Genomic DNA, 24,363 nt, shown 5'->3' on the forward strand with positions numbered 1-24,363 from the left:
TGAATTAGATCAAAGCTTCTTGGGGCTCCTGGGCTGCTCAGGTCATGATCCCAGGGTCCTGGGATCGAGCCCCACATTGGGCTCTCTGCTCAGCGTGGAGCCTCCTTCCCCCTCTTTCTGTCTGTGCCTGCCTCTCTGCCTACTCATGATCTCTGTCAAATAAATAAATAAAATCTTTTAAAAAAAATAAGGAAGAAAATAAAAACTTTTAAAAAGTTTCTTTTTTTATAAGATTTTTTTTTTTTTAATTTGACAGACAGAGATCCCAGAGAGGCAGGCAGAGAGAGACGGGGAAGCAGGCTCTCTGCTGAGCAGAGAGCCGGATGTGGGACTCGATCCCAGGACCCTGAGATCATCACCTGATCGAAGACAGAGGCTTAACCCACTGAGCCACCCAGGCGCCCTCCCCTGCCCCAAAAGTTTCTTAAAGTCTCCCACTCAAAATCAGAAGCCCAAGCCATAACACCTGACATTCCATAGCTTCCTAGCTCAAAACAAAACCAAAATTAAACCCCAAAAAAATAAAGAAAGAAAGAAGAAGAAGAAGAAAAACCAACTTTCTAGCAAATAACCTGTACTAGACAATTTCTCGTAAGTCTAAGACTCCCTCAGGGCACTGAGTCTTGACAATGATGTTTATAGAACCTTGCTAAGCCATCCTTTAGCCACAGGTGACTGGACCAGAGGTGGACACCTGACTGAGGAGGAACCAATCAGATCCTCTCCAGAGAGAGTCTCATGTCAGGAAAGTTAAAGACCCCCAACTCCTACTGCTAGAGAACCAGCAGCTATTCTAATAGCTTCTTTCCCCACTCACCCCTTAGAGTCGTAGGTATAATGACCAGCCATCTCCAGCCTGCATTCTACTCCTCCCTTCCCACAATTAATTTGAGTCTTGTTGGCCCTAATTGGCCCCACGTAGGCCCCTACACTTCTGGAGCCAAGACTGACAAAACCCATCTGAATTTCACAGGACCTAGAATAAAGAAGGAGGAGTTTCCCACAGGTTCTGCAACCAGAAGACAAGGGGAATAAGTGATGAGCAGAAATTAAAAAAAAAAAAAAAGAGGTCCCCCATACACAGGGCTACATTATGACTTTTAAAGGTCTTAGGCACTTTTGTGTTCATGAATTCCTTCCTCAAAAAAAATATATAGATTTGAAAACATATTTTATGACTGGCTGGATATATATAACCCTGGCTGGATGATACTCGTGTTTTTCGTCTGACTTTAAAGTAAATTAAAACATTTTTGTGGGCGCTCGGGACTGCACCTACTGTGTCAATGGACGAATCAGCCCTGACCACACCTGCTCTCAGAAGAAACCCATTTCAGCAGAAACTTGTGCCCAAGGATGAGCAAGCTTTCATCCTGTGTCTGCCTTTCACACCATCCTCCAAGCTCAACCTGAGCTCGTGAGGAGAGGCAGCCAATTTTACTGAAAAACCAACCTGGAGAAAAGGGGAGCCAAGGAAATGATGGGCTTCCTCATCAGTATAATCTTCCCGCTAAAAGGTTTATCTGCCACAGTGCCTTAATCTGCTTCCAAAGTTCACGTTCATTAACTGCGCGGTCTCAGAAAGGGGTGGACGGCTCCCTTCGCAAATCTCTCACTTGCCATAACTGACATTGTTATACTCGTGGCTATTACTGTTAGGATTACATGAAGTCAGTGACCTTTTACTTTCTTCCCCCAAAGTCTGAAGAGAGATGAACCAAGAGGATATTTTCATGGAAAGGAAACCAAAGAATGGAACAAGGTGGAAAAATCCTAAGTGATCTGGAATCAGAAGTCCTGAAAGGGATTTTCTGAGGTTGCTGGAATATCTCTGTCCCTAATTAATTTACCCTAAAGTATTCTGAGCAGCATGATGTGGTGCACGCCCCCCCTCTTGCTTAATGCTCATGGGTTTTGCCATATTTGTGTATCAGCTGTAATATGGTTAAGCTTTTCTTTAAACCAACTCATTTTTCCCCATATAACTTCATTGTGAACAATACCATCTTAGAGACCAAAAGTTTGATGAACCAATTATATTGCTCCTGATACATTTCATTAAATATTGACCATTCAAATAAAAAAATACTTATAGATGTACCTCCTAAGACCTTCATGAGTACCCCCAATGACATGTATACGCCTGGTAGGATACCTGTCCTTAATTAGCCTTTAACAAGTCACTTACGGGGCACCTGGTGTTTCAGTCAGTTAAGCGTCTGCCCTCCGCCTGGGGTGTGATGTTGGAGTTCCAGGATTGAGCCCCATGTCGGGCTCCCTGCTCAGCAGGGAGTCTGCTTCTCCTTCTCCCATTGCTTGTGCTCTTGCTCGCTCATTCTCTCAAATAAATAAATAAAATCTTAAAAAGAAAGAAAAAAGAAAAAACCCATAAATCACTTACCCACTCTGATCATCAGTTTCCCGGCCCAGCTGACCTCTAGAGGTCTATGATTCTGCAGTTCCAGAGAGGGGTTTAGGAAGCTGAATTTTGCATGATGGTGTTCCATTCCTCCCCCACCCCCACCTTTACTAGCTTTTAATTTTTTTGACTATTAATCTTAAAATGAGGAAAAAACCTATATAATCTTAGAAAATAAAACATATCTCACTTAGGAGAGTGGAGCAAGATGGTGGAGCAGTAGGAGACCTAAATACCACTGGGGCCCAGGAGCTCAGCTACAGAGTAATCAAAGCATTCTGAACACCTACAAACTGAACAGGAGATCAAAGAGAAGAAAAGCAGCAATTCTAGGAGCAGAAAAGTCTGCTCCTAGACCCACAGAACATTTGGAGAAGTGAATCCGAGTTGATGGGAAGGGAGACCCCGGGCAGGGGGGTTGGCTCCTAGAAAGTGACAGAGCAGCAGAGAACAAAATCAGAACTTTTAGAGGTCTCCTCCACGGAGGGACGTCACTCTAGAGGCTAAGTTGTAGGGGGGCAGTGGAGACCTTGCAGGGACAGTGTGGTCTCAAGACCCACGGGGTCTCAGAAAGACCAGGGGTGCCTGAGTGTGGCAGAGGCCCCAGGTATTGGAGCGGGGAAGCCAGCTACAGAGATGGAGCTGAGGACAGGGCTCTCAGTTCGGGGTTACCGTAAACCATGATCTAAGTCACAGCTGGGCCACTGATCTTCGAGCAGGGACCCCATAAGTGGCAGATCCAGGGAAGCCCCTCCTTCCTCCTGCAGAAGGAGCAGCATAGGAGCCTGCTGCAGGAATCTGCTAGGTTTGGAGAGTCCAAACGGGGCCATGTGCCAGAGATAGAAATGCTCAGTCACAGGCCGGGTGAGCTCGGAGTGCAGCTGGAGACCAGGGAGATCAGAGGGATTGACTGCTTTCCTCTGAGGGTGCACTGCGGAGTGGGCCCCAATCTCCCAGCTCCTATGGGGCCTGAGAGGTCACCATTTTCATTCTCCTCCAAAACTCTATGGAAAGCTTTCAGGGAACCAAAGCTCCCAAGAACCTGAGTAGATTACTTAGCCTGGCCCCTGACAAGGGCAGTGTAATTCCAGCTCCAGCAAAGACAACTGAGAATCATTGCCTACAGGCTCCTCCCGCAGATCAGCAAGAACACCAGCCAAGACCAAGTTCACTGATCAATGAGAACTGTAAAACTTCAGAGCTACAGGAATACAGCACATAGAATTTGTGGGTTTTTGCCCATGATTCTTCAGTCTTTCAAAGTTAAATTTTTTATTTTTTTCTTACTCTATTTTTAAATTTTTCCTCTTTCCTATTTTAAAGTTTATTACCTATTTTATCAATAACTTTTTAAAAAATCATTTTAAATTTTCACTGTTATAATCATATTCTATCCCTTCCTTCTGTTTAACCTTATTTCTTGTATACATATAGTTTTTTCTTTTTTTTTTTAATTTTGGGATAGAGTTTCCTCTAATAGACCAGAATATACCTTAAATCTAGTACATGGCTTTTTCTAGTCTCCAGCCTGATCACATCCTTTCCTCCTTTTTTTTCTTTTTTCAACCAACTTCTTATCAATTCCTTTTTTAATTTTCATATTTACAATCATATTCCATCTTTTCATTATGTTTACCCTTATTTATATATATATATGTTTTTCTTTCTTTAAAATCTTGGGAAGCAGTTTCTTCTAACAGACCAAAATACACCCAAAATCAAGTGTGTGGCTCTGTTCTATTCACCAGGCTAACATATCTATATATATATAATATTATATATAATACATAACCATATAATTATATAATTAACTATATACCATAATATAATAATAATATAATTATATGACATATATTATACATAAATAACATATTTATAATAAACTTATAATAATTATAATTATATCTAGATATATGTATATCTAGATATATATATCTTGTTTCTATATATAGAAACAAGAAAGGTCTCAAGTATACAACCTAACCCTACACCTAAAGGAGCCAGAGAAAGAATAACAAATAAAGCCTAAACCCAGTAGGAGAAGAGAAGGAGCAGAAATCAATGAAATAGATCAGAGCAGAAATCAATGAAATAGAAGCCAAAAGAACAGTGGAACAGATAAACAAAACTAGGAACTAATTCTTTGAGAGATTTAATAAGATTGATAAACCCCTGGCCAGACTTATCAAAAAGAAAAGAGAAAGGACCCAAATTAATAAAATCATGAATGAAAGAGATCATATTACAACCAACATCAAAGAAATATAAACAATTTTAAGAACATATTATGAGCAACTCTACGCCAACAAATTTGACAATCTGGAAGAAATGGATGCATTTCTAGAGACATATAAACTACCACAACTGAACCAGAAAGAAATAGAAAACCTGAACAGACCCATAATCAGTAAGGAGATTGAAGCAGTCATCAAAAATTCCCAAGAAACAAGAGCCCAGGGCCAGACAGCTTCCCGGGGGAATTCTACCAAATATTTAAAGAAGAACTAATACCTATTCCCGTGAAACAGTTCCAAAAAATAGAAATTGAAGGAAAACTTCCAAACTCATTTTATGAGGCCAGCATTACCTTGATCCCAAAACCAGACAAAGACCCGATCAAAAAGGAGAATTACAGACCAATATCCCTGATGAACATGGATACAAAAATTCTCTCCAAAATACTAGCCAATAGGACCCAACAGTACATTAAAAAGATTATTCACCACGACCAAGTGGGATTTATTCCTGGGCTACAAGAATGGTTCAACATCCACAAATCAATCAATGTGATATATTAATAAAAGAAAGAAGAACTATACAATCCTTTCAGTAGACTAAGAAAAAGCATTTGACAAAGTACAGCATCTGTTCTTGATCAAAACTCTTCACAGGGTAAGGATAGAGGGTATATACCTCAAAATCATCAAAGTCATCTATGAAAAACTCACAGTGAATATCATTTTCAAGAAAGCTGAGAGTTTGTCCCCTAAGTTCAGGAACACAGCAGGGCTGTCCACTATCACCACTGCTATTCAACATAGTACTAGAAGTCCTAGCCTCAGCAATAAGACAACAAAAAGAAATAAAAGGCATCTGAATCAGCAAAGAAGAACCCAAACTCTCAGTTTCTGCATTTTATAGGATACTTTATGTAGAAAACCCAAAAGACTCCACTCCAAAACTGCTACAGCTCATACAGGAATTCAGTAAAGTGTCAAGATATAAACATCAATGCACAGAAATCAGTTGCATTTCTATACACCAATAGCAAGATGGAAGAGAAATTAAGGAGTCAATCCCATTTATGATTGCACCCAAAGCCACAAGATACCTAGGAATAAACCTAACCAAAGACACAAAGAATCTGTACTCAGAAAACTATAAAGCACTCATGAAAAAAATTGAGAAAGACACAAAGAAATGGAAAAACGTTCCATGCTCATGGATTGGCAGAACAAATATTGTAAAATTGTCTATGCTACCTAAAGCAATCTATACATTTAATGCAATCCCTATGAAAATACCATCAACTTTTTTCAAAGAAATGGAACAAATAATCCTAAAGTTTATATGGAAACAGAAAAGATCACAAATAGCCAGAGGAATGTTGAAAAAGAAAACCAAAGTTGGCGGCATCACAATTCCAGAATTCAAGCTCCATTACAAACATGTAATCATCAAGACATTATGGTACTGGCACAAAAACAGACACATAGATCAATGGAACAGAATAGGGAGCCCAGAAATGGACCCTCAACTCTGCAGTCAACTAGTTTTTGACAAACCAGGAAAGAATGTACAGTGGAAAAAAAGTCTCTTCAACAAATTGTGTTGCAAAAATTGGACAGCCACATGCAGAAGAATGAAACTGGACCATTTCCTTACACCACATACAAAAATAGACTCAAAATGGGTGAAAGACCTCAATGTGAGACAGGAATCCATCAAAATCCTTGAGGAGAACACAGGCAGCAACCTCTTTGACCTCAGCTGCAGCAACTTCTTCCTAGAAACATCGCCAAAGGCAAGGGAAGCAAGGGCAAAAATGAACTATAAGGACTTCATCAAGATCAAAAGCTTTTGCACAGCAAAGGAAACGGTCAACAAAACCAAACAACAACGGACAGAATGGGAGAAGATTTATGCAAACGACCTATCAGATAAAGGACTAGTATCCCGTATCTATAAAGAATTTATCAAACTCAACACCCAAAGAACAAAGAATCCAATCAAGAAATGGGCAGAAGACATGAACAGACATTTCTGCAAAGAAGACATCCAAATGGCCAACAGACACATGAAAAAGTCTTCAACATCACTTGGCACCAGGGAAATACGAATCAAAACCACAGTGAGATACCACCTCACACTAGTCAGAATGGCTAAAATTAACCAGTCAGGAAATGACAGATGTTGGCAAGGATGCGGAGAAAGGGGAACCCTCCTACACTGTTGGTGGGAATGCAAGCTGGTGCAGCCACTCTGGAAAAGAGTATGGTGGGTCCTCAAAAAGTTGAAAATAGAGCTACCCTGTGACCCAGCAATGGCACTACTGGGTATTTACCCTAAAGATACAAATGTAGTGATCCAAAGGGGCACGTGCACCCCAATGTTTATAGCAGCACTGTCCACAATAGCCAAACTATGGAAAGAGCCTAGATATCCAACAACAAATGAATGGATAAAGAAGATGTGAGACATATAATATACACATATACCTACACACAATGGAATACTATGCAGCCATTAAAAAACTGAAATTCTGACATTTGCAATGAAATGCAAGGGTCATAGAGGGTGTTATGCTTAGTGAAATAAGCCAACCAAAGAAAGACAATTATCATATGATCTCTCTGATATGAGGCATTTGAGAGGCTGGGCAGGGAGTTGTGGGGGTTAGGGAGGGAAAAAATGAAACAAGATGGGACCGAGGAGGGAGACAAACCATAAGAGCCTCTTAATCTCAGGAAACAAACTAGGGTTGCTGGGGGATGGAGGGCAAGGGAGGGATCGGGTGGCTGGGCTATGGACACTGGGTGGGGTATGTGGTATGGTGTGGTGAGTGCTGGGAATTGTGTAAGTCTGATGATTCACAGACCTGTACCCCTAAAGCAAATAATACTTTATGTGTTATTAAAAACATAACAGGCAATACAATGGCACTAAATTCATATCTCTCAATAGTTACCCTAAATGTGAATGGGCTAAATGCCCCTGTCAAAAGACACAGGGTATCAGAATGGATAAAAAGACAAAACCCATCTATATGTTGCCTCCAAGAAACTCATTTTAAGCCCGAAGACACCTCCAGATTTAAAGTGAGGGGGTGGAAAAGAATTTACCATGCTAATGGACACCAGAAGAAAGCAGGAGTGGCAATCCTTATATCAGATCAATTAGATTTTAAGCCAAAGACTATAATAAGAGATGAGGAAGGACACTATATCATACTCAAAGGGTCTGTCCAACAAGAAGATTTAACAATTTTAAATATCTATGCCCCCAACGTGGGAGCAGCCAACTATATAAACCAATTAATAACAAAATCAAACACATCAACAATAATACAATAATAGTAGGGGACTTTAACACTCCCCTCACTGAAATGGACAGGTCATCCAAGCAAAAGATTAGCAAGGAAATAAAGGCCTTAAACGACACACTGGACCAGATGGACATCACAGATATATTCAGAACATTTCATCCCAAAGCAACAGAATACACATTCTTCTCTAGTGCACATGGAACATTCTCCAGAATAGATCACATCCTCGGTCCTAAATCAGGACTCAACCGGTATCAAAAGATTGGGATCATTCCCTGCATATTTTCAGACCACAATGCTCTAAAGCTAGAACTCAACCACAAAAGGAAGTTTGGAAAGAACCCAAATACATGGAGACTAAACAGTATCCTTCTAAAGAATGAATGGGTCAACCGGGAAATTAAAGAAGAATTGAAAAAAATCATGGAAACAAATGATAATGAAAATACAACGGTTCAAAATCTGTGGGACACAATAAAGGCAGTCCTGAGAGGAAAATATATAGCGGTACAAGCCTTTCTCAAGAAACAAGAAAGGTCTCAGGTACACAACCTAACCCTACACCTAAAGGAGCTGGAGAAAGAACAAGAAAGAAACCCTAAGCCCAGCAGGAGAAGAGAAATCATAAAGATCAGAGCAGAAATCAATGAAATAGAAACCAAAAAAACAATAGAAAAAATCAACGAAAGTAGGAGCTGGTTCTTTGAAAGAATTAATAAAATTGATAAACCCCTGGCCCGACTTATCAAAAAGAAAAGAGAAAGGACCCAAATAAATAAAATCATGAATGAAAGAGGAGAGATCACAACTAACACCAAAGAAATACAAACTATTATAAGAACATACTATGAGCAACTCTACGGCAATAAATTTGACAATCTGGAAGAAATGGATGCATTCCTAGAAACATATAAACTACCACAACTGAACCAGGAAGAAATAGAAAGCCTGAACAGACCCATAACCAGTAAGGAGATTGAAACAGTCATTAAAAATCTCCAAACAAACAAAAGCCCAGGGCCAGATGGCTTCCCGGGGGAATTCTACCAAACATTTAAAGAAGAACTAATTCCTATTCTCCTGAAACTGTTCCAAAAAATAGAAATGGAAGGAAAACTTCCAAACTCATTTTATGAGGCCAGCATCACCTTGATCCCAAAACCAGACAAGGATCCCACCAAAAAAGAGAGCTATAGACCGATATCCTTGATGAACACAGATGCGAAAATACTCAACAAAACACTAGCCAATAGGATTCAACAGTACATTAAAAAGATTATTCACCACGACCAAGTGGGATTTATTCCAGGGCTGCAAGGTTGGTTCAACATCCGCAAATCAGTCAATGTGATACAACACATCAATAAAAGAAAGAACAAGAACCATATGATACTTTCAATAGATGCTGAAAAAGCATTTGACAAAGTACAGCATCCCTTCCTGATCAAAACTCTTCAAAGTGTAGGGATAGAGGGCACATACCTCAATATCATCAAAGCCATCTATGAAAAACCCACTGCAAATATCATTCTCAATGGAGAAAAACTGAAAGCTTTTCCACTAAGGTCAGGAACACGGCAGGGATGTCCATTATCACCACTGCTATTCTATTACTTATGAAAATAAAATATATTCCCAATCCATTTGATATTTGTTTCTTCAAATTTCTGTCCATCAAGTGCTTTCAGAACTTCAGAGGTTTTGTACATGCTGTTCTCTCTGGAAACAACGCTCTTCCTGCAAGAGTTCGCATCTACTCATGGTTCATATATCAGCTCAAATGCACCTTGCTCAGGGAAGCCTTTCCAACCTATTACCACCATTCCCACTGTAGATTACACCCTCCAATTAAATGCTTTCATATTATTTTGTTTCTCCAGATGTAATCTTATTTAAATTTGGAGGATCATTTCATTAATGTCTGACCTCTTCCCTAGACTATACGTTTCATAAAACAGGATTTGATTTCCTTGCCACTGTTCCCAGAAATTTCTGTAGTGCCTGGCACAAGGTAGGCACCTGGTTTATTGAATGAACAACACTTCTGGGAGGGGATTGATTGTGAAATTTCATAGAAACTAACATCTCTTTTGGTAACTTGTTCTAGGGTGTCTCAACCTTTTCAGTTCCAAAATCATCCCTAATGTCTAGCCTTAAATTCCTCCTCCCTTGGCAGAGAAAACATTCTACAAAAAGAGTTATACCCGAAAGCTGTAGTCTTTGTGGGGGCCAAGGAGAAATTACAAGCTTCCTCTCTGATGGGGCCCTGGGAATTTCCTCCCACTCCCCACCAAGGCGAAATCCGAACATTCTTGATGCGTGTTAATTGCGAATGAAGCCCACCGTTACCTGGTTCAACGCAATTATCTACAAAGCTGGTCAAAAAGGCTCAGATGGAGGTGGTTTAAGCACAAAAGGAAGGGAGAACATTATTTGAGTAGCAAGTAGGCAAGCAAAATCCATCATGGTTAATTATTTGCTCTTAATTGTCAGGAAATGAAGGACGGATGGAAGACGGTTTAAATGGAATAATACGAAAAGTGTTCTTCTACCCAAATGCTGTAGCCAAATTTGCAAGTGAGACTTTTCATAATCCACGGGTTGTTAATTATCTAAACACGGGTCCCTTGGAGCTGCCTGAGTGAAGATTAATTAGTTTTTGAAATAATAGCTAAATTGATGCGGGGAAGGAGTTCAGACTCCAAAATAATGGCTGAAAATTAGCCATCCTATTTCTTCATTTCTCTTTGCCGGGTTCCTAGAGGACATTTATCTCTGCTGCTTCTGCAGAGAGGGCTCATTAATCACACAGGCAGATGGGCCTTCCCCAATTTGTGACGTGGAATGAAAAAGCAGCCCCACAAAGTGCACAGGAGAAGAAAAGCCGATGATTTTCTGCACGAACTTCTTTCCAAACTCAGTCATGGCCAGACACATCCTCGTCAATAGGAGCAAGACAAGGCATAAACTCCAAAACCCGATTCTCCTCCCCTGGACTGGAAGTGGGTCTGTGGGCAGGTTTTCATGGGCCCACATGTCCAGTCCAAAGACTGGACTTCTGACTCAGAGAAGGACTTAGATAAACAGCCTTCTTCCTTTTTTCCTATGTAAATACATTAAGACTCTTTTTTTTTTTTTTCCTGTTTACTTACCACATTCTACCACAGAAAAGGAAGCAGGGTAAGTTTTCACTAAATTTGGAAGGTACATTTAGGTACATTAAAATACATTAAAATATAGAGATGAGGGGCACCTGGATGGCTGAGTTGGTTAAGCGTCTGACTTTAGCTAAGGTCATGATCTTGGGGTCCTGAGATCAAGCTCTGCCTCAGGATCCCTGCTTAACGGGGTGTCTGCTTGTCCCTCTCCTTTGCCCTTCTCCAGTTCATGCTCTTTCTCTCTTTCAAATAAGTAAATAAAATCTTTAAAAGAAGAAAAAAAGAAGTCTTAGGAGAAATTATATGAAACACACCTGTAAATGGTCTCACTGGAGGATGAGGAGGCTGGGCCATCTATTCGAGGGATTTTCCTGCCTCGGTAGCTGAGGGTTTCGCCGAGGCTGTTAGATCTGACACTGTTCTCTCTGGTAGCAGAGGAAGCCCTTGGGCAAAAAAAAGGGAGATGCAGGTGGAAACTGTGGCCAGCTGAAGGTAAATCCAGACGGACCGAGGGGGATACACGGTGGGCCATTAAGAGTTGCCGCGGTAGCCTTGTCCCAGAGTAGGCGACACTGGGGTCCAAGAAGTTGGTGACTCTCCAGATATGCTAGATTACAAAGCTGTGGACAGAGAAAACACACAGTGGATTCAAAGACAAGCCCCTAAATGAGAGTTATAAGGGTAGACACTACAAAATAAAGCATGATAGCTTCCCGCAGGAGTAACTCTACATACTTTAGTGTACTTTAGAGAAAATGTGGAGAGATTTATTTAAGTATGAATGGTTAGAGATTCCAACAACCAAGTCTAGGGGAAAATAGTTGACACAGGGTTTGTGTTACTGTCCAAAGAAATACCCCTTGTCCTGAATCATTATCTTCCAAAGCTGCTGGGCTTTCTTGTCTTTTCCCTTCTACCCTGGAACTCAGACCAAGCCAACTTTGTTACTCCGTTTATTAGCAAGATCTAGTATTGTCTTGGGTTTGGTTCTCCTAGGAAAAAAGGCAGAAAGGCAATGATTCAAGGAGTCTGAGGGGTAATCCCAGGAAAGTAGGCATCACTGGCTGAGTTCCCCAGAAAGTGGACTCTGAGATGGAGTTAGCAGGCAGGGTGTTTATTAGAGAATGCCCTTGGAATCTACACCTATAACAGGAAGGGGAAGGAAGCAGGGACGGGAAGCAGGAAGAGACGAGCCAGCAGGCAGGCCCAGCAACACCTGAGCCAACCCTACAGAGAGCTCTGAGGCTCAAATGATCCTTATGAGTGGTCCAAAACTTGGCTAGGATGACTAAGCCTTTATAACCTCAAACGAATCAGTCATTGATTGTGGGCTTTCCCAGAACCAGGTGTGTCCCTACACAAGGCAGCTGTCTGCAGTCAAATGATCTCTAAAGGGACTGACAGTTGAAGGTCATCTGCCAACAGCACTCCTGGCAGCTGGGGGAACAAGTCCTTCAATGAAGGGACATGTGCATGTTGTATCAGTGTCCAATGCAGGAGGGGGAGTGGAGTAAATGAGATAATGAAAGGGAAGAAGTCAATAAACAGTACATTATTGAAGAGGCTGCCACTGTGGGCAATCAGATCATTCCACCCAGGACAGCAAGAGAGCTGGGGTATTTCTCTACCAGCTCCCATCAGTCACTGGTTGAGAGCTAAGACTATGGAGCCTGGACACAAGCTCATGGGGCTCCAGCTACCAGAGAAAGCCAATATGCAGAGTCATTGTGCTGCCCTTTGGGATCCTTGGGCAGAGTAAGCATAAAACGGTATCACTAGCATATGGAGGGGCACCCAGAGTATCTGCTAAAGCACCAAACTGTTACCCAAGAATGATCCGAAAGGGTTTTTCTGCCATACAAGACAGCTCTGACCCCTCTTCTCAACCACCCAAGTGTCACAGAACCATCCTTTTGCCAAACTCCAATTAGAGTGATCTCCCTAAAGTACAAAATTAAACATGTCACTCCCTCTGCTTGAAAGCCCATCCCACTGCCCTCTCTGTTATAAGAAAAAGTCCAAATTTCTCCCTCTGGCTTAAAATGGCCCACCTCTAAAGCATGACCTTGCCTCACTCTACCTTCTACGACCTGCCCAGTTAGACTGCACTCATTTCTGTCCCTCAAATTCATCACGTCCTCTTCCTTTCCGGTCTTTGCACATAGTGTTTCCCTTCCTTAAAATATTCTTCTTCATTTTTCCCCACTCCCATAGCTTCCTCAGGACTCAGTCTAGTGACGCTTCTTCCAGGAAGCCTTCCTTCTACCACAGGGTAGGGAGATGCCTCCTCCTTACAGTCCCCTCCTTGCAATCCCAGCATGCTGAACTCCTCCATTGGTAGTATTTATACACTGCATTGTATTTTTGGGTTGACATATCTGTCTTCCTCACTGGACAGAGCTTTGCAAGGGCAGAGACCATGACTTGTTCACCAGTATGTTGTCAGTGCGCAGCACAAATGCTTGCCACAAGGTTGTTACTCAATAAATTGTGGGGGAATAACTGTGGAGCCAAATTTGCCCCAAACCCACAATGCATGATGCCCTGTAGCTTCCCAGTTTGGTCCCGTTCCAACAATCACTTTCTTGTTTTTTTGTTTGTTTGTTTATTTTTGAGAGAGGGAAAGAGAGCATGAGCAGGGGAGGGGCAGAGGAAGGGGGAGAGAGAGAGACCATCTTAAGCAGGCTCTGTGCTCAACACGGAGCACAACACAGGGCTCGATCTCACAACCCTGAGATTATGAGCTGAACTACAATTAAGAGTTAAATGCTTAGCCAACTGAGCCACCAAGGTGCCCCCCCACCCTGGTAATCACTCTGAAGCAATACAGACAACCTCTTCACCAGGGAAGTCTTTGCTGTCTGATCTACCCTTCTGCCAATGGGATCATTCTTTTTCATGCCTGGGTATTATGAGAAAACTGACATTTGGCCTCAGAAGAGAGAGGACACAGTGATTCAAGTAAGGAGAGGCTTTTACAACTTCCAATTATGGAAGTGAGGTGTATGAAGGAATAGAAGTTCCTACGGAAGAGAACGGTTTGGCTAATCAAGGAGAAGTGCAGATTTAATGAGGACTCTGCCGTGGCCGAGGTGCAGACCTCATCTTTTACAACCACTCGCAGCAAGAAAAAAGCAGACAATGAATCAGAAAGCCCGGATCATTCCCAAGCTGTGAAGATCCAGTCCCCACACTAACTGACCTCCAGAAGTGACATTGGAGTTTTAGAATCTGAATGCATCTAGATGTCCAAGCAATCAATAATCCCCAGGGAAGCTAATCGAGTTAACTGGGGCCCAGCAGACATGGCCTGAAATTGTACAGAGCCTAAAGAAAGTCCATCCACAGGCCAGACATGGAATGGAAACTAAAAAATAAGGGCTTGGAATTGGTACTACAATTCTGACAGTGGATGCTTCTTTTCCCAATAGACGATAAACTCCATGAGGACAGGAATTCTGCCCCTCCCTTTAGAGATGTAGCCCGAGTCTACTAAAGCATCAGATATGTAGCAAATATTCATCAAATTGCTGAAAGTGTGACTGAATAAATACTGAACGCTCTAATCCTTTCTCTTAAAATCTTGCAACATCTTATTGCTGCCAATTTCTCCAGTTTTGTGTCTCTCCATTCTCCACAATGCAACTGAGCCTCTAGCCAAGGCAAAAATGTGGAGGAGCCGAAGCTCTCATCCACTGATAGTGGAAATGTAAATTTGTACAAGTACTCTGAAAATCTATCTGGTGGTGTCTACTAATATTAAATATATACATACACGACAACCTAGAAATCCCATTCCTACGTATATGTTTGGGAGAACTACACTCATATATTCACTAAAAGACATGTATAGAAAGGTTCATCGCATCACTATTCACAATGGCCCCAAATTGGAAACTATTGAGGTGCCCATCAATGCTAGAATGGATAGAATGGATAAATATGTTGGGGTATGATCATACAGTGGTGTGTGGTAACGAGAATGGAGAAACTACAGGCAGCAATGTGGACGAATATGACAAATGTTGAGTGACCCAGACACAACAAGACTATCGTAGGATTCAATATACATAAAGTTCAAAAACAAGCAAAATAATCTATTTAGTTAAAAGACATGGAGTAGACAGATAACCTTGGGGATGGTAGTGACCAAAACGGGTGGTGGTTGATATTGACAAACATTTGCAATGATCCATCTCTTCATCCGGGTCACATGGGTATGTTCTGATCACAAATTCATTATGCTGCATGTGCTTATGATTTGTGCTTTTTGCTACATTTAGGTTATACTTGTTTTTAAATTTTAATTTAAAAAAATAATTTCAGCCAATGACTTGCAAACCCAAATTCCTGTGTATTTAATGTATGTGAGCGACATGGGACAGAGGGCCAGGTATGAGGACAACAAGAGGTAGGGACTGAATGAGTAGGTAGTCAAGCTCCTCTAAAGACATTTAAATACAGATTTTGAAAAATATGTGCTCACCCAACCAAACATGACTGGTGGACCAATTCGGCCCATGTGTGACCAATTATTGGTCTCTTCAGGTCTGCCCATGCTCAACCACCAGAGTCTCCAAACATACCTGACAACACCTCTTTAAGCCATTGCCCTCACCGTGTCTTCTGCCACCTTCTCCCATGGCAAGGCCTTCCTCATCCTCCAAGTTCTAGCTAAAATGTTTACCAGGTGGAAAGGCTTGCTGTCCCCTCCTCTCTCAGACACTAATAATCACTTTCTCCTTTGTGCTGCCATAAGATTATGTCTCCCCCACAAAGTATAAAGCTCCAAGAGGCCAAAGATTTGTTTTCCCAGCTTCACTGCCAGTACCTAGGAAAGCACCTTGACCATGGTAAATGCTTAATCTCTATGTTGAAATATAGCAAGAGAAAAATACCTACTATAGCACTATAATTTTGTTCTTTATCCAGAAGGATGTAGTTATAAAGTCCATTCTCTTACACTGTACACAAAGATGAACTCAAAATGGATAAAAGACCTCAACGTGAGACAGGAATCCATCAGAATCCTAGAGGAGAACATAGGCAGTAATCTCTTCAATATCAGCCACAGCAACTTCTTTCAAGATATATCTCCAAAGGCAAAGGAAACAAAAGCCAAAATAAACTTCTGGGACTTCATCAAAATCAAAAGCTTCTGCACAGCAAAGGAAACAGTCAAGAAAACAAAGAGGCAACCCACGGAATGGGAGAAGATATTTGCAAATGACAGTACAGACAAAAGGTTGATATCCAGGATCTATAAAGAACTCTTCAAACTCAACACACACAAAACAGATAATCATATCAAAAAATGGGCAGAAGATATGAACAGACACTTCCCCAATGAAGACATACAAATGACTATCAGGCACATGAAAAAATGTTCATCATTATTAGCCCTCAGGGAGATTCAAATTAAAACCTCATTGAGATATCACCTTACACCAGTTAGAATGGCCAAAATTAGCAAGACAGGAAACAACATGTGTTGGAGGGGATGTGGAGAAAGGGGAACCCTCTTACACAGAAAGGTGGGAATGCAAGTTGGTGCAGCCTCTTTGGAGAACAGTGTGGAGATTCCTCAAGAAATTAAAAATAGAACTTCCTATGACCCTTCAATTGCACTACTGGGTATTTACCCCAAAGATACAGATGTAGTGAAAAGAAGGGCCATCTGTACCCCAATGTTTATAGCAGCAATGGCCATGGTCACCAAACTGTGGAAAGAACCAAGATGCCCTTCAATGGACGAATGGATGAGCAAGATGTGGTCCATATACACTATGGAGTATTATGCCTCCATCAGAAAGGATGAAAACCCAACTTTTGTAGCAACATGGATGGGACTGGAGGAGATTATGCTGAGTGAAATAAGTCAAGCAGAGAGAGTCAATTATCATATGGTTTCACTTATTTGTGGAGCATAACAAATAGCATGGAGGACATGGGGAGTTGGGAGAAGGGAGTTGGGGGATATTGGAAGGGGAGGTGAACCAAGAGAGACTATGGACTCTGAAAAACAATCTGAGGGGTTTGAAGTGGTGGTGGGGTGGGAGGTTGGGGGAACCAGGTGGTGTGTATTAGAGAGGGCATGGATTGCATGAAGCACTGGGTGTGGTACTAAAACAATGAATACTGTTATGCTGAAAATAAATAATAATAAAATAATTATGCATAGCCCATCAATTCCCCCACACAAAATCCAAAAGATGATAATAGTACCTTATTGGGATTTGGATGGTATATTCTAATCCCTATAGACTCCAAAGACAATAAAGATTTTGAAATTGTTTCTTATTCTGTTATAACACTCTGCAAAAGCCTACAAGCTACTCCAGTATGTTCAAAGATTTCCCACCCCTCCCAAGGAGTGATACCCCATGAGGAATTACTAATTTGGAAGCCTCCTCCCCTTGGACCCTCATTCTCCACTTCCCTTCCCTCCCAGACCCTTAGTTTATTCAAGCCATTGCTCAAACTTCTTATGTTTAGTTTCCAGGGCAATTTTTCAGCCATTTGCATTCTCCTTTTGTTCCTCTGCTGGGTTGAAGATTGTGGCAGTGAGGAAGGGGTACAGATCCTTTGGGTATACTCAGCCTGGCCTCCCTCACAGTGGATTATCAAAAAGTAATCAGATCTACCACACTGCCAAGATTAACATTCTCCATTATCCCATCCTCTAGTTATTATTATGCTCAAAGATATTCGTCTCCTTGGTATATGCCACAGGAAGATGGGAGTGGAGGGAGAAAAAATATGATGTTCCCTGCAGTCCGTTGTCGTAATAATCATCACACCGTGTTTTGACTAGATGTATATAATCTGCTTCCTTTAGGAGACTAACCCCCTGAGGGCGTGAACTAGGTTTTATTTTTCTATACATCTACGTGTCCTCAGGGCACTCACAGAGAGATGGAGTTGGGTGCCATATGGTGATACGCTCCACTGGGTAGCTGTTGAAAGAAAAGTTGCTGCCACTGGCAAAAAAGGAGCATTTTAAACCAAATTCATGTTTGCCTCCAACAGATTGCATCTGTCCAAAGTTCTGTGCTTAGGCTGCTGAAGACAAAAGGCACCAAGTGGGAGTATGGGCAACTGAAGGCTTGGACCATTCAGAATGATAGGTCTACATATAGCTCTCTCACCTGGAAGCTTCGGGTGCCTACCCTGCCTTCAGTGTTGAGAATGCTGCATGCAGAGCAGAGGATTTAAGATTCTATAAATACATGGTCTGGACGGTAAGAGCATCCACAGGCACCACTAGGTGCCAGGACCATATACATGGTGGAGATGGGGCGGAGGAGGCGCTGTGTGGAGATGCTTGTTTAATTAAAAATAACTTTTTTCTTAATGCAAACATCATCTACCTGAATTGTAGAAGATTTCAAAAATACAGAGAAGCATAATTTTTTAAATGCATGTGATACAAGGACCTAGGAATAACACCATAACTCCTTCCTGGCTTTTATATACCAATCCTGGCACTGGTCACAGAGAGTGCTTGGCTATATCGTTTTTGTGAATCAACTCTGTTACACATGGTTTCTGCCAGGTGTCATCCTCTCCTCAGGGCCTCTTCCATGCCCACGGCCATGTCCAGGTCCCTTCAACATAGTGACTCTCATCTCTGGTGGACAGTATGCATTTCTGGCAGTCACATGAGCAGTGATGGCATAAACTCTGTGCCCTGCTCCTCTCTTCCCTCTGGACTATCAAAAGCCTATTTCGTAAATCAAAAAAAAAAAAAAATGTGTTATGTTCCTGCTATAACCACCCTAATTCTTACCAGGGTGAGATAGATGCCTCTGACTAATTAAAAAAGCATACATACTAGGAAAAAGAGAAAATACTAAACACACACACACATTTCTGCATTTCATCAAATCCACGATGCTAGCCATTATAAGAAACCATATTTAAAAATTTAATTGAAGGATAGCATACAGAGTAAAGTGTTTAGACATAAATGCATAGCTCAATGAATAATCACAAAGCAAGCACCTGTGTGACCACCAGCTGGGTCAAGAAGTAGAATGACGCCAGCCTTTCAGAGAACCCCGGCAGCCCCTCCCCTGTTATGTTCCCTCTATTTTCTCAAAGGTAACAACTGCCTTGACTTATAACCCTATATCTTGCTTTTTCCTGTTTTTTTTTTTAACTTTATGTAGGTAGTATCATACATTATATATTCTTTTGTTTATGACTTCTATCATTTGGCATTATATTTGCGACACTCATCCTTGACTCACCACTACTTTATGTAGCCCTAAGAAAGAAAAAACACCACCAATTAAACTAAGGCACAAAGCTTTCTTATCACTTATAATTTTTATTTCATACTTACTTAAAGAGCTATTTTAGATTTATTTATTCAGACTTTTATCACATGTTATTCTTATGCACTATAAAAAAAGGGAAAATATAAGCAAAAGAAATTTTTTATACGGCATTTCTTTTTTTTAAAGATTTTATTTATTTGACAGAGAGACAGAGATTACAAGTAGGCAGAGAGGCAGGCAGAGAGAGAGAGGGAAGCAGGATCCCCACTGAGCAGAGAGCCCGATGAGGGACTCGATCCCAAGACCCTGAGATCATGACCTGAGCTGAAGGCAGAGGCCTAAGCCACTGAGCCACTCAGGCACCCCGGGTAGGGCATTTCTAAAACTCTTGAGTGTTCAGAATCCAATTCTTCTGGGGGTTTATGGGTGGTTCGATTGGCTAAGTGTCCAACTCTTGGTTTTGGCTCTGGTCATGATCTCACTCCTGGGATCAAGCCCCCCATCCAGCACCATGTTGAGTTTAAGACTCAGTGGGGAGTCTGCTTGAGGATTCTCTCCCTCTGCCCCTGCCCCAGCACTTGCTCTCTCTCTCTCTCTCAAATACATAAATCTTTAAAAAAAAAAAAAAAAAAAGGATCCAGTTCTTCTGAATCACTTTCAACTCACAAAGATGTCCATTTCTTTTTTTACACAATGACATTCATCATACCACTACATTGGTGATACGGTTTTTCTTTAGGGTATCCCACTATTGTCTCCAGAGTTTTCCTCCAAGCTGATGACCCCAGCTGCAAAGTTGGATGTTAGAAGTTTGGTTGTTTTTTTTTTTAAATCAGAAATAGCAGAAGGTTTTTAGACAACAACCAGAATTTATAGTCCTTCCTTCAGTGGTCCTTAATGGTTGGATGACTAAAGCCACTTAGCCAAGTGATCCATTCAGGCTAAGAGGAATAAGAACCAAGTGTGCAAATACTGAAGACAATGACAACCACATAAAAAATGTCTGTCTGGCCAGCAGTGATTGTAAGATGCCACTGATTCCCAGAAGCACCCCAACTTCTGAGATGACACAATGCTATTAATGTTTATTTTTGAAACAATGAAATGCAATATTATTTTAATCTATTTATCTTCCTTTTGTATACAGTAAAAAAATGGTCATGTGGTAGGACTATACTTTTCCTATGACAGTGAGGGAAAAAGCACACAACCAGGGAGGAATAATTCAGAAGATCAAGAAAATATTTTGGCCAAAAAAAAATTGAGCAGCTCATTCTAGTTTAAATATAAAATGAAGTATAAAATAAATTTGGCTGAATTTATTTAATTTTCTTTTAAAAAAAAAGATTTTATTTATTTATTTGACAGAGAGAGAGTATAAGTAGGCAGAGTAGCAGGCAGAGGGACATGGAGAATCAGGCTCTCCACTGAGCTCGATCCCAGGATCCTGGGATCATGACCTGAGATGAAGGCAGCTGCTTAACTGACTGAGCCACCCAGGCGCCACTTAATTTTCACTAAAGAAATTCTTTGATGCTATGTTCTATTTCTTTAATGATTGTTCATAGTAGCTGGGTTCACCATCACACAGAACACCACCACCATCTATCCACCCAACTTTCCAAGTCAGAAACTTAAGAGATATCTCCCTTGCTCATGACCCCCACATCCAAAGTGTGTCTAGGTGGCACCCCTCCACTCACTTGAAAATCTCCCTATGCTATGTAGAGCATTCTACATATTTAATGCAATCCCTATGAAAATACCATCAACTTTTTTCAAAGAAATGGAACAAATAATCCTAAAGTTTATATGGAAACAGAAAAGACCACAAATAGCCAGAGGAATGTTGAAAAAGAAAACCAAAGTTGGCGGCATCACAATTCCAGAATTCAAGCTCCATTACAAACATGTAATCATCAAGACATTATGGTACTGGCACAAAAACAGACACATAGATCAATGGAACAGAGTAGGGAGCCCAGAAATGGGCCCTCAACTCTGCAGTCAACTAGTTTTTGACAAAGCAGGAAAGAATGTCCAATGGAAAAAAAGTCTCTTCAACAAATTGTGTTGCAAAAATTGGACAGCCACATGCAGAAGATTGAAACTAGACCATTTCCTTACACCACATACAAAAATAGACTCAAAATGGGTGAAAGACCTCAATGTGAGACAGGAATCCATCAAAATCCTTGAGGAGAACACAGGCAGCAACCTCTTTGACCTCAGCTGCAGCAACTTCTTCCTAGAAACATCGCCAAAGGCAAGGGAAGCAAGGGCAAAAATGAACTATAAGGACTTCATCAAGATCAAAAGCTTTTGCACAGCAAAGGAAACGGTCAACAAAACCAAACAACAACCGACAGAATGGGAGAAGATATATGCAAACGACCTATCAGATAAAGGACTAGTATCCCATATCTATAAAGAATTTATCAAACTCAACACCCAAAGAACAAAGAATCCAATCAAGAAATGGGCAGAAGGGGCGCCTGGGTGGCTCAGTGGGTTAAGCCGCTACCTTCGGCTCAGGTCATGATCTCAGGGTCCTGGGATCGAGTCCCGCATCGGGCTCTCTGCTGAGCAGGGGGCCTGCTTCCCTCTCTCTCTCTCTACCTGCCTCTCCATCTACTTGTGATCTCTCTCTGTGAAATAAATAAATAAAATCTTAAAAAAAAAAAAAAAGAAATGGGCAGAAGACATGAACAGACATTTCTGCAAAGAAGACATCCAAATGGCCAACAGACACATGAAAAAGTCCTCAACATCACTTGGCACCAGGGAAATACGAATCAAAACCACAGTGAGATACCACTTCACACCAGTCAAAATGGCTAAAATTAACCAGTCAGGAAATGACAGATGTTGGCAAGGATGCAGAGAAAGGGGAACCCTCCTACACTGTTGGTGGGAATGCAAGCTGGTGCAGCCACTCTGGAAAAGAGTATGGTGGGTCCTCAAAAAGTTGAAAATAGAGCTACCCTGTGACCCAGCAATGGCACTACTGGGTATTTACCCTAAAGATACAAATGTAGTGATCCAAAGGGGCACATGCACCCCAATGTTTATAGCAGCAATGTCCATAATAGCCAAACTATGGAAAGAGCCTGGATGTCCATCAACAGATGAATGGATAAAGAAGATACGTATATATACACACAATGGAATACTATGCAGCTATCAAAAACTCCACAAAATCTTGCCATTTGTAATGACATGCATGGAACTAGAGGGGATTATGCTAAGTGAAATAAGTCAATCAGAGAAAGATAATTATCATATGATCTCATTTATCAATTATCATTTATCAATTATCATAGGATCATAGGGAGGGAAAAATGAAACAAGATGAAACCAGAGAGGGAGACAAACCATAAGAGACTCTTAATCTCAGGAAACAGACTGAGGGTTGCTGTAGGAGAAGGGGGGTGAAAGGTATGGGACTGGATGATGGACATTGGGGAGGGTATGTGCTATGGTGTGCTATGAATTGTGTAAGACTGATGAATCACAGACCTGTACCCCTGAAACAAATAATACATTATATGTTTATAAAAAGAAAAAATCTTTCTCATCTGCCTACCTCCCTCCCCTTCAACACAAATATTCCAGTTCAAACCACCATGACTGCTTACTTTGATGACTACAAATGTAGAGATACATTTGTGAGGTCTATCCTAGCCTCTTCTAGGCCCACTACCATCCACTTTCCACCTAGCAAAGGATCCTTCTCAAATGTAAATCTAGCCATGCCACCCTATGGCTCTAACAAATACTGTCCAAACTCCTTACCAAGGCTCCAAATTTCCTGCATTTTCTGACTGGGAGATACCATTTACGGCCTACTCTGATCTATTGCACTATGGAGCTGTCCCTATATAACCTATCTGACTGTACACAGCAGCCCTCACCTTCTCAACTTCTCTAGCCTCATCTGTACCACTTTCCCTTTGCTCCCCACACTGGACACACATGTACCTTCTCTTAGCACCCAAACACACCAAACTCCTCCCCCACTTTTTCTAAGCTGTTCTGACTTTTAGGCACACTAACCCTGAATTCTGCCTTCACTTAAGTAATAATACCTACTAATCCCCCATGTCTCAGTTTGAATGACACTTCCTCAAGAAAGCCTCCCCTGACTGTCCAGGCTTTCCCAGACTTGGTTAAAACTGTTAGATCATTATTCATGTGCTTTACGATTTAAAAATTTGTATTCTCATCTGACGTGTCAGCTGCCCAAGAGAAGAAACTCTATCTCCTTGTTAATATGTTCCCAATGCCCCACATAATGCCAGGCATAGAGACAAATAAGTTCAATAAGTAGAGAATGAATGAATGGGTAGAGGGAAGGATATAGGAGGATGGAGAGACAACTAAATGAATAACTGAATGGATCCCTTTAAGACAAGCAGTGGCAGCATTAATCCATTGGTGGCTTGGTATCTATCTCCTCATTCTTCTCTCCCTCCACTTCCTAACCTGTCACCTACCTAATCTGGTCTGAGAATCAGGAGCCTCCAGTGGGTCCAAAATTGCCTTTAACCTACAGTAACCACATCTAATAAATGAAACACAAGATAGCCAGTTACTTATGAAATTCAGATAAGCAATGAAATTTTTTAGTTTGTCAAAATGAACAAAAAAAAATTTCATCTGGGCGTACTTCTTCTAAAAAAAAAAAATTTAAATCATTATTTATCTGAAATTCAAACTTACCTGGGAATCCTGTGTTTTATATGGCGACCATACTACAGAATCTTCAAACCTGGACCTATTTGTCCCAGGCCGTCCCCTGCCTTCTGCTCACCTCTCTATCCCTGGTGGCTGACATCTGTGGACTACATTTCCCATAACCCCTTGCTGGCTGGTATCTGGGGCTGGCCAGTGGAAGGCCCAGGTTAAGAGAGCCGTGGGTAACAGAAAGAGAAAAGTTAAGTCTTTACCTCCTTTCTT

General features: G+C 41.2%; 1 protein-coding gene across 5 annotated transcripts in view; it reads right to left on the reverse strand.

The window, feature by feature from the left end:
* Positions 1-2,193: 2,193 nt before the first annotated feature.
* Positions 2,194-24,363, reverse strand: part of SUDS3 (SDS3 homolog, SIN3A corepressor complex component) — a 215,599-nt gene continuing 193,429 nt past the window's right edge. For 3 of the 5 annotated variants that reach the window (XR_014302954.1, XR_014302955.1, XR_014302956.1), the window contains 2 exons: positions 11,437-11,742; positions 2,194-2,359 (listed from right to left, as the gene is read on the reverse strand). Coding sequence is in view for 2 of the 5 variants with exons in the window: in XM_082699791.1 (XP_082555917.1) it covers positions 11,477-11,565 (89 nt within the window). In the remaining 3 variants the exon portion in view is untranslated. Of the gene's footprint in view, positions 2,360-11,436; positions 11,743-24,363 lie in introns of those variants that run through there. The other 2 variants (XM_082699791.1, XM_082699799.1) reach the window with 2 other exon arrangements.

The sequence above is a fragment of the Mustela nivalis genome, assembly GCF_964662115.1.
Source record: "Mustela nivalis genome assembly, chromosome: 14".
Taxonomy (NCBI): domain Eukaryota; kingdom Metazoa; phylum Chordata; class Mammalia; order Carnivora; family Mustelidae; genus Mustela; species Mustela nivalis.